This window comes from Protopterus annectens, chromosome 4.part0, assembly GCF_019279795.1.
Source record: "Protopterus annectens isolate FY-2018-M chromosome 4.part0, PAN1.0, whole genome shotgun sequence".
NCBI lineage: Eukaryota > Metazoa > Chordata > Ceratodontiformes > Protopteridae > Protopterus > Protopterus annectens.
Window position 1 is genome coordinate 581620467 of NC_056733.1, and position 12023 is coordinate 581632489.

At 41.9% G+C, this 12023-nt stretch overlaps 1 protein-coding gene across 2 annotated transcripts in view; it reads right to left on the reverse strand.

Annotated features, from left to right (window-relative positions):
* The window catches only part of UBE3B (ubiquitin protein ligase E3B), a 2006489-nt gene that overhangs the window by 1805174 nt on the left and 189292 nt on the right, over positions 1-12023 (reverse strand). For both annotated transcript variants that reach the window (XM_044068510.1, XM_044068511.1), the window contains exon 7: positions 8547-8643. In XM_044068510.1, coding sequence (XP_043924445.1) covers positions 8547-8643 — 97 coding nt within the window. The remainder of the gene's footprint in view (positions 1-8546; positions 8644-12023) is intronic.

Here is a 12023-nt window from a genome sequence, read left to right on the forward strand (position 1 = left end):
GGGGAGAATTGATTGGAGAGTGACCATCCGGAACTTTTCCTTGGGTATGAACAGGTTCAGGGCGGAAAGGTCTAAGACGGGTCTGAGGTCCCTCGTTTTCTTTGGCACCAAAAAGAACCTGGAGTAATAATCCAATCCGGACTGATCTGGGGGGACGGGCTGGATGGCTCTTTTTCTTAGCAGCTTTGAAATCTCCAAAGCCGCTGCCTCCCTCTGATCGGGTGGGACATCGGGGAGGCGTCTGGGTTTGGGGGGAAGGTTTATGAATGGAATGGAGTAACCTCTGGATATGATCCGGAGCACCCATCGATCTGTTGTAAGGGACTCCCAGTTTGACAGGTGCTCCGACAATCGCCCCCCGACTGCCTCCAGAGAGGGACAGTCAGGCAAGCCCTCAGGGCTGTTGCGCGGGTCTGTCCGAGAAAGGTTCTCTAGACCCGAAATTACGTGGCCCCCCTCTGCCTCTGGGCCGGCGTCCACCTTGTCCTCCTCTGCCTCTAGAGGACGACTGGTCCACAGCAGGATGGGATTGCTGAGACTTACGGAACCACAGCTTCTTTTGTCCCCTCTGATTCCTGGAGAAGGATCTTTGGGGATTAGAGAAGCGGACTCCGATGGCAGACAGCGTCTTCCCGTCCTTTTTGCTTTGGACCAGCGTGTCGCGAACAGTTTTACCAAACAAGGCAGAACCGTCAAAAGGGGGCGTTCGCGAAGGATGCCTTGAAGTGGTCCGTGAAGTCGCACAGATGGAGCCAGGAGAGACGTCGCAAGACGACCCCGGCTCCGCTAGCTCTAGTGGCTCCCTCCGTTGCATGGGAGAGAAGCCGCATAGACGTATTGGAGATGGATTTTAGAGTGGCCATTCGAGTCTCAAAAACCTTTTTGTCTGGGACCGACATGGACTCCGGGGGGGCTGCAGCGTATTCTTTAATCAAGTCTCGCTGTAGCCTAATGGTATGTGCCATATAGTTCAGCGCCCTTATGGAAAAGGTCGCTGAAGCAAACATCCGCTTCCCAATCCGGTCAAGCGCTCGAGATTCCTTATCCGGCGGGTGAACCGAAGAACTCTCCTGCGCAAGTTCTTTCTTGGTGGCCGCCGCCACCAACATAGCATCAACGGGGATTCTTTTGGCCCAAGACGGTCCATCAGTGGGTGGGCTGAGGACTTTATCAGGGCGCCTAGGGATTGGCTCCACGGTGCCGGGCTCCTTCCAAGCCCTGGTGGTAATTAGGTCCACCAGGGGGTCGGCTGGATGGGACACCCAGGAGGTAGATGGGCCTGCCTCAAAGGCCTCCAGGAACACGGACTCATCAAGGGAGGGCTTTTGGGCTGACCACCCCCCCTCTGATACGCAACATTTCCATGATGTCTCCAAAGGAGACATCTTCAGGGGGTGACCTTGGGGAACCCTCCGTATCATCTAAGTCTGTGTCTGTGGTAATGGACTCAGGGGAGTCCAGGTGCCTCCTTTTGCACCGATGTTTCCGATGGACCTCCTCGGTGGGACTGTCCGAAGAGGGCTCATCCACGGGTTGTTGTTCCTCCACAGGAACTAGCTGGAGGGCTTGGGCAGGCTGTCCAGATGGACGGATGATGGAAGACAGACCCTCATACAGTGGGGGTACGGGTGGATCCGAAGCCCAGATCGGGGATCTGGAGGACCTCGACAGTACCCTCTTCCACTACCTCAAAAGCCGAAGGAGAGCCACTCTCGCCAGCCTCTGAGAGCAATCTCCTCGGATCCGAGGAAGGGATCGGGGTCGGAGCCGATGCAGTCGGCGCCGAGGCAGAGGTATGCTCTGACGCCAACAGCGCCGAAGACACAGCAACTCCCTCGGATCCGACGCTCAGCCCTCGGCCCCGAGAGCTCGGGTCCAACAAGCTCAAAGGTATAGTCGGCGTCGAAGAGACCACCGCTATCGGCGCCGACAATTCCCCGGGTCCGAAAGGGCCTGGATCCGATGACTCCGAGACCCGAAAATGTGTCAGAGAAGGAGTGATCGGGGCAAATATGGGGGCTGCACTCCCCCCCAGAGGGGGGGGGGAGGCAACAGCATCCCCATCTGCATTTGGGTCTGTAAGAACCGTCGCATCATCCGATCCATATCTGCTTCGGAGATGCTTTGGGTCGACCTAGATGAAGTAGTAGAGGCGGGCCGGGAAGGCTGCCTCAAAATCTCGAGGGAGACCTATCCTCCTCCTCCGGCTCCGGCGAAAAACAGGGCGAACGGCGCCGAGAGGAGGGGGATCCGGAGACCCTCGAGGGAGACTTAAGCAGTTTCGCTGGCAGAGCCAAAGGATGAGATTCGGCCCGCCTTTTGCGGGACTTATGTCCTTCTTTATCCTTGTGCCTCTTCTCTTTAAGGGAAGAGGCACTAGTTTCCCCAGAGCTCAAACCCGATGAGGGAGGTTGAGTCCCGGGTAGAGCTAAGGGGATAGACGGCTGCCGAAGCAGCTGGAGCCCGAACAGGAGAGGAAGAAGAATATGACTCCTGGGGGAGCTTTCCCGCCAGGATCAGCTTGTTCTTCCTATCCCGAAGTGCCCGGGGGTTAAAGGCCGCGCAGATCTGGCAGGCCTCTGACAAATGGGCTGCCCCCAAGGCACAAAACGCACTGAGTGTGGCCATCAGCTGGAGAAAGCTTGTGGCCACACTCAGTACATTTAGAAAAAATGTCCTTAGGCCCTTCAGACATCATTCACACACACACCCAAACACTAGGAGGGGGAGGGGTGTGAAGATAAGCTAGTAATTAATTTAACAGAAAAGGGACCAAAAACTAGCACAAGAAGCAGAAAAGGGAACTAACACACACAACGACAACTTTGATTGAAAAAAGTTGGTTTAAAACCAGCAATGATCTCACCCAGCCAGGAGCTCTTCACAAGGAAGCTTCTTCAGCCACGGCAAAAAACGATCTGAGGTAATGTGGTTGGTAGTAGGGGATTATGGGTAGGGGGAGGAGCTAGGAGCTCAGATCTTGGAGCTTAGAAAGCTGCCGGATCGGATCCGACACCCGCACAGGTTGCAGATCAAATGAAGTAACTACTTCAGATGTATATTTTTTTACTTAAATCTGAATGAAAGGATCTCTATGTAATCACCACTCTACCATAACAAATAGCTAACAAAATCAAATGTATACTGCCAATGTAAAAAGTTTGATATCAGAAATAAATAAACTAATAAAACTGTCCAACAGGAGAGGACAAAAGATACAAGCTGTTGAAGAGCTGCTTCCTGCAATCCAAAATTTTATTCTCTCAACTTTTATTTGCCTTTTGTGCAACTCTGAGCATGTCACTCAATGACACAGGGCTCCCAGGTTACCACTGCAAAAGGCACTTGTGTCCATTTGACTTAACTGTGTAACAAAAATCACCCAGTGTTAAGACTATTAAAGTGAACTAAAAATGAGACAGTAAATGCCGGTCATGCAAAAAGTGCTTTCTTAATTAAAAAAAAAATGCTTCATCAGAATAAAGTACTTCAAAAACACTGGTCTAAATATTCCAGTGACAAAAATCAAATGATGAAAAATATGACAGCGACGACTAAGAATTAATAAAATAGCAGTAGTTTCTAACCCCAATAAATATATGTATCAACGTCTGTAAAACCGTGACTAAGCCTACTGACTTTAATAAACTGTTAACTTGTAACATCACTAGTGTCTACAAAATTGATAGCATTTAGATGAAATCACTCTGCTTCCGTTTACCTCTCTCCAGTCAAGAGATACACTGTCAATGGCAAAGAATATAAATTTCTTGAAATTCATATACATTGGCAAGTGTCAACATAAGGCATTGCTTGTTTGCTTTTTCTTAACAGCATTACTTGTGTCCATATATTCTTAGTGACAGCCTGCAAGATTTATTTCATTAATGTTTATTCTTAAGTCTGTCACCAACCACTGTATTAAGAGAAGAGTCTTCCTATGAAGCATACTATTTTTTAGTATAATGCTGTATTTATTTAACATCAGTTCTATACAGAACAACATGTAGGGGTCTGATTCTTTTTTTACTGGTTTGAAACTGCAGTGTATAAAGAAATGTATGTCACTGTATGAAATGGCTAAGGTGGGTCTTCATGGTTCTCTGTCCTGCTAATTACTTATACATGGCACACTGTGACATGACTGGCTATACAATACAGATGGATTTAAAATTTATGTGAAATACTATAGTACACTCACTGACAACATAATTCCTCTTGTGGACAGAAGGCAGAATGAGCTACACCTCTTTATGACAAAACCGAACACTGTAGAGTTAAATGACTGTTTATGTACATGAAGTGGAAAATGTGGAGCAGGGTAAATGGCACTGGATGTAACAGTATCCTACATTCTACTAGTTGTAATTCATGCCCAGTTATCAACAGTACACCTTATGAACAAATGTTAAGAGTATCCAAGAAATGCATATGGAGTGATGATTAAGTACCTGCAAGTGCAGAAAATCAGGAACATATTTATTCATAGGAGATGTAATCAGAGAGAAAAGGACATGCTGATAATAATGTACTGAGTCACAGACAAAATAAAGTTTTTCCAATTTTATAGGTAAACATAGGGATATAGGCCTAATATACAATCATATGGAACTTGTATTAAACAAAAACAGCATTGTGTTAAAGCCAATAGCACATTTTACAGAAAATATTCTTCTATTACGGTATTAACTGATGACTGGAATTTGTTTATTAGACAAGAAAATATATGTAAGAAAGGCTCAAAATGACTAACTGCCTTTTTTGCTGGTATTAGGTCACAAACGGGGTGATTTTATACTAAAAATCATACAATGTGTACTACACAAAGCTATATTGTGATTTATCATTTTACTTTTTTCTCTCTTCTAAGAGCTATGTTACCATTGTACAAGTACTACGTACATATAGGAGTAAAAATTATTTTTGTTATGCTGGAAAAACTAACAGGACTTCATCAAAGCATGTCAGACAGCACAAAAGTTGACCAAGAACTGCAAAGAATATAGTGCATCATTTAGGCATGTGTGTAACATTACTGAAGAAATTTTCTGTAGGAGATGTGGTCTACAAAAAAATAAGAGGACATTAGGACAACAAATTTTTACTGTATGAAATTATGTCTGGATTCCTATGAAAACCTAGTCTGATTAAGCATTATGGGTTAAAATTAACAATCAAACACAAAGGCCAAAACAGTCTAAATAGTTATATATTATGATGATTGGTCCTTTCATTGTAATTAGATTGTGTGATATGGGAAAATTATCTATAAGAAAATAAGTTGTTCCAGTTAATTTTAATGATGTGATAAAGTCCAATGTGTGGAAGAAAAAGCTTTATCAATATTTAATAACTCTACTGCATTTTTACATTTGGTCCTTTCAGCTTATTTTTTTTTACCCAAGCCCAGGTATCTAGACATTATTCATTTTTATTTTGCATAATGTTCCTGAATAATCTGTAATTTGCCATTATAAAAACAGAAACAAAAAACATGTATGGCAAGTGATAAAATAAGGTTAATATTGCAAATACAGTACATTCTATATAGTCTTGTCATTTTTCTCTAACACTATACCATTTCATATGCTGCTTATTATTACACACTGAAGTTAATTGGTTAATAAGGCCAAAAGTAATCTTCAACAACTCCAAACAGCAGCGCAGCATCATACAGACATGATGGTAGAAACCAAAATATGCCAAATACTGCCTACCAGTACTCATGAGCTCACTCAGCACTCCCCATTACATTTCTGACAATACAGTAAGCACATATCATGTCACGTACTAAGTCCCTTCATTTCCCCAAAGTGAATTTACCCAGTGTGTTTTATCTTTCAGCATACTACCGCTCTCATTTCCTGCAGTACACTGGTGATACTTGTCTGCACAGCATTCATCAACCAAAAACAAAGTATTTAATATGGTACCTTAGGTGTACCCTGTATCACAGAAGAATAACATTTTCCATTGGGTTTACCTCTTTTCATACAGCCAAACATCATACTGTCCTTAAACAGGTTCATAGGTTGGTACTGGGCTATCTGCCCGAAGGCATATATTAGCCCAGCCACGTTGTGCGGTATTCACCGCTCCTTTAGTAGTTCCCTAGACCCTTGTACTAGCAGCTAGTACCCTTGGCCCCTGTCTAGTAGTGCTGTTGGTGTGATCCCCGGTGCGAACCTTCTGTTACCCATCAAGGTTCCTCTTGAAGAGTGATAGTGAGGGGCTCTGTCTTATGTAGATCGGGACCCTGTTCCATAGTAAGGGAAGTCTCTGCGAAGGGAATCTATCCCTCCAGCATGTTCTATTCATTGCTGTGTTGAGGTTTATATCCCTAGAGCGTGTAGCTCGAGTAGATTTGGTTTTACTAAGATGGAGCATGTTCAACAATTCTGGGTTGGACATGGCTCTGTACGTTAGACAGAGATCGCCTCTGAGAAAGCGGTATGCAACAGAGAACAGTCTTAGCTTTTTCAATCGTACTGCATAGGGCAACTGTTTGAGGCCAGTAATCCTCTTGGTTAGGTACCTCTGTGGTCTCTCCAGCTGCTGGAGATGTCTAGCCAGGTACATTCCAATTGGTGCATTGTACTCAATAATGGGTCTGATGAGGGATGAGTAGAGGGGCACCATTACATCCTTAGATCTTGATGCGAACCCTTTCGTGATCAGATGGGTCACATAGAAGGATTTTCTAACCACTTTGGCAACATGGTTATCAAAGGAAAGCTGACTATCTTCTTGGGTCCCTAGATCCCTTATTTCTTCTTCAGATTTCAGGGGATTACCTCCTATGTTGTAGTTTGCGGGTACTCTGTTTTTTCCAAAGGGGATTACTATGCATTTTTTTGCATTTAGCTTGAGACCATGGCTTTGACACCATGCATCAGTCTCATTTAGGCCCTTCTGGAGGATCTCCATGTCGGCCAGAGGCTCTATTATAGCACCCAGTTTGCAGTCGTCTGCAAACTTAGTCAGCCACAGCCTTCCGTGCTTGCCTGTACTTCTGAGAAGTATATGCCAAACAGGAGGGGCCCCAGGACAGAGCCCTGAGGCACACCACTCATTACTGGTCTGGATTCGGACATAGATCCGTTACTCTTACTTTATGAGATCTGTCTGAGAGCCAGTTTGAGATCCATCTTGTGACGTAAGGGTTTATGCCCAGGCTGGTGAGCTTATAAATAATACCTGAATGGGGAATGGTGTCAAATGCTTTAGCAAGGTCAAGGTAAGTCGTGTGTACCTCCTTTCCCTTATCTATAGCCTGAGTAACTGTCTCAAAGAAATCCACCAGGTTCAGGGGGCATGATCTGCCCTTGACGAAGCCGAACTGTGTGGGGTCCAGCGACTGGAGGCTCCCAATCTCTCCATTTATGAGTTCCATAATGATTCGCTCCATAGCCTTACAGATCAGGCTGGTCAGGCTTACTGGTCGGTAGTTCCCAGGGTCAGTTGTGGTCCCACCCTTGTGTAGCGGGACCACCGTTGCCATGCGCCATTCTATGGGCACATATCCTGTGGAGATGCCGAGACTGAACAGAGTATTAAGATGCGGGGTTAATTCCTTTTGGAGCTCGCGTATGACACAGCCTGGGACACCATCTGGTCCCATGGAGGCAGTGTTTTTAGCTTTAGATAGAGCCTTGTTAACCAACGTATCAGTAATAATTGGACTTACACAAACACAACCTGTTCATACTGTATGGCATTAATGAGCCAGATGTGATGGTAAAAATAACTTTTTTTTTTCTCATCTGCATTATCTAGAACTGCTACAGTTATTCTGCACTTTATCCTTCCACCCCTCCTCAAAGAGTATAATTCTGTACTCATTCTCATTACATAATAGCTATCAATCTGCTTACTTTGCAAACATTATCAGGTCACAGTAGAGGTTGACCCCCTTTTATTTCATAATGCAAGACTTTTAGTGCTACCATCCAACAGATATAATTCTGTTCTCCAGTCCTCTAGTCATATCAGACACAAATATGCTCAAAACTACTAGTTCCAAAACACAGTCATATGGCACCACAGTGGTTACGTGCTTCTTGCTAAATTCATCCTAATTACTACTGTTTTTTATTTGTTATAACATCTAAGTGAAAGCCACCCCAAGAAAAAAAAAAAGTCTCCTCATGTCATGTGATTATCATGCATTTTGCTTGTGGGGCTAGTGAAATATCCATACTTGGGAGAGGTAGAGAGAATAAGCAAGGCTGAAAACTGCTGCAACCAGTAGAAAATGAAACTGTGGAAGAAAAAAATAAGTTGCATGTTTCCAAGTTACCAAGACTATTAGAACTGCTAGATAAATTGGATTCTGGGATGTATCTCCCAAAATTTACCTCTGCAATATCTAGGCAAGAGAAAGGCAAGATAAAACAAATAAAAATGTAAAATCCAGTCCTTCTGAACAGATGCAAATGTCACAGCATGCACATATTGAAATTCCTATTAGCAATGACCATACATTTTTAACTCCATTCAAATTTTACAGCAATACATCAAGTGGCTACATTATTCAAATGACTGACCTTTGCCTCTGACTATTTTCCAGGAAGAGACATCTGTAAATGTAACTAGCATTGCGAGGTACAAAGTGATCAATTTCGACTCTTGCAAGATGTCTGGCTGCAAAAAGGACACAACAAAAAAATTGGTAATTGTGCAAAGAGAAGTTTAAGATATTTGTGAATGGCACAAAACAGTCAGAAGTACTATAATATATAGCATTGCAACTAGGCAGCATTAACTTGCAATTAAGGAAAGCTAATAAAATGTTACCCCGCGGTGGTACAGCGGTAGCGTTGCTGCCTCACAGCAAGAGGTTCTCCTGTTCGATTCTCAGCTGGAGTGCCTTCTCTGTGGAGTCTGCATGTCCTCCCCACGGTCGAATGGCCTCCGAAAGACATGCGTGAATGGGCGTGCCTTCGCTTAAGGTTGGGAGTCGGGCTGGCAACTCGGCACCATAAAAATCGACTGCCAATCATTAGCGAACCGGAGTTCCGCTGTGGCGACCGCTAACCGGGAAAAGCCGAAAAGACAAACAATAAAATGTTACCCCAATATGATAATACTGGACATACTGCAACACAGAAGTCAAAGCGTTACTCTACAAAATAAACAAATAAATGAAACTTAACAATATCATATTAATATTTTATTAAAATACAAAGCAAAACAAAAATTAAATTAAATTTATTTGGGGGTACTGCTGTTCTATATCTGATAATATCAGATGTAATGAAAAATGTTACTTTAAATGAAAGACAGACAAATATAACTTGTCTGCCTGTTTCTACTCCTCTGCACTAAAGACTCGCATATTACACCTGGCAGCAGGTGACCAACCTGTCTTGCTCAGTTCTGATCTTACAGTAAAATAATGCCACAGACCTGTGGTGATGCAAGAAGGAAAAAGGAAAAGAAGGGTTGACTCAAAAGAGAGGTAGATCCAGTGATAACACACAAAAAGTACCTTAATATTTTTGTCCCTCTGGGAATGCATCACTTCCTTGTTGTGTGTATTTGACTGTAGTACACACAGTTGCATGCACTAATTATGACTTCTGGAAGTTTGAATCAAGCATCAATGGTATCAGACAACCAAGGAGGCAAAAAAATGACTTTCTGACAATACACAGTCTTACCATCAACAATGTTACACTGCTAAACATCCATTTATGGATTATATTGAGGGCGTTACAGATGCTGAAGTGCAGACTAAACTTACTAAGTTACTTTCTTTATAGAAGAAGGCAGTAAATATTTTTTATAATAAAATATTGTTGCAAAGGTACTTGGAACTGGAAATGGCAAATGTCCAGCTTGTCAGTTATCAAACAGTGATACAGATTTGTGGGACTGCTTGGTAAAAGCTAGTTTGGAGTACTCTAATGAACAAATTTAAGCCTTAACGGAGTCAGAGTGACAAATGAGATCCAAATCACTATAAATGGAGTCATCTGGTGAGCTTGAGGCTGATTCTTTTTCAGAGAAAATTGGTGGAAATAGAGAATAAATGCAAAAAAGTCAAGATGGCCATTACTGAAAGAGAAAAATAGTAAGAGATCGGCATGATTATGACAGCAATAAATTGTTTTCCAAGCAGAAAATAGAGACACAAAGCTACATGGTCAAGTAGCTTAAATAGTAAATCAGATTTAAATGTAAAGTTGGCTTCAACATCAGGGGGGAGCATGAGGTTTCTTCTGTTGAGGAAGATGTTCAATGCTCAGTTACACGGAGACTTGGCTCCAGTGAGTGTAAAGACAGAGAAGTGATTTAACAGCAACAAGGGGTCAGCGTACACCAAGGAGAAGGTACAAGTAAATTGTATGGGAAAAATGTTTACAGATACTAAACTTGTCAGACTTTAAATCTTTGTTTCGTTAAGTAAGGGACTTAATTTTGTACCAAAAACTTTGCCTTCATTGGATAATGTACAAATTGAATTGCTTCTTCCGAATAGGAAGCTGAAACTAAAATGCTGGTTTAAAAATGATGCAACTACATTGGAATACATGAACTCTACTTCAGATAGTTTTGTGATAGCTGAAACAACTTTTTCTACAGGGTGGGAGATTAGTACCAGTTCTTTCTATTCTCATGATGGAGAGCTTGTTGAAAATAATGAAGATAACACTGAAATTAATAACGGAATTGATAATGTTATCAATTACAGTTAAAACTACCTCCTTTAAGAAGGGTGAGTAAGTTTATTTCACCTTTTTTAAAGAAATTAATATATTTTGAAGTTAAATGTAAAAGTGAATTTAAGAAGCATTACAAGACTGTTAAGCATTATAATTTAAGTAAAGCAAAGTGGTTAGCTTTAAACAATTTGCAAAGGATGTTTGATCAAATAGTGATGCGTAAATCTGACAAAGTAAGGAATGTAGTTATGCATTTATCTGATTATGGTGTCATGTGTAAAACATTGTTAAATGTCGACAGAAACTATGCTACAATAAATAAGGTGATGGCTGAAACGTTTCAATTTGTCTTGTTTATTCTATTACACAAGGGAATAACTTTTTTGTCTGAATTGGATATGTCATCACTGTATACCAAACATCCTTTAGATCAAATATTTTGCTCAATTCCCGAATTGCACAAAGATTATTGATATCTACTAGGTAGGCTGATTATGTCTGGGGTAGGTGAATATTTGGGAAATGGGCATTTGTTAGATTTGTTATTGAAAGAATATGCATTTGGCATTGATTTTTTTTAACAATGTAACAGAAATATTTAAAAGGATTACAGAGTAAAATTAGCATTTTTAAGTATGGATGTGAAAGATCTGTACACTAGCATTCCATATGGGCATGGTTTGAAGTATGTTTCTTATGTTTTGGGACAAGGTCCTTATACTTAATTTGGTGTTATCTTCAATACATTTCTGCTTAACTCATAACATTTTTAAATACGGTGCAGACTGTTTTTTTGCAGAAACGTGGAACAGCTATGGATGTTCCATATTCTCCCTAATATGCAAATATTGTAATAGGCTCATAGGTTGGTACTAGGCTATCAGCCCTATGGCCTATAGAAGCCTAAACATAACAATTTCCTGGCTATTTCTTCCCACAATATTTACTTCCCTGGACCCCCTGTCTAGCTGACATGATCCCCGGGGTGAATTTCCCATCTCCCATCCAATCGTCAAGGTTCCTTTTGGTAATGTCTTTTTTGAGAGGGAAATGATGGTTAATGATGTAGTACTTTATGTACATTACATAGATTATTTTTTGTACAGAGGAGAAAAGGGGCATGTGAATGACTGCGGGAACAAACTGAGTAATAATGAGGAGGGCTACGTTTTGTATATCATGTGTGTGATAATGCAGTGCATTTTTGGATCTCACCATTATTGATGAGATCAATGACTCGATTTACACTAAATTATTTCATAAAAAGATAGCTGCTAATATTTTTTTTGCATGTGATAAGTGCCCATCCCAAACATCTTACTGATACTTTACCCATTGCTGAATTTGTGAGAATGA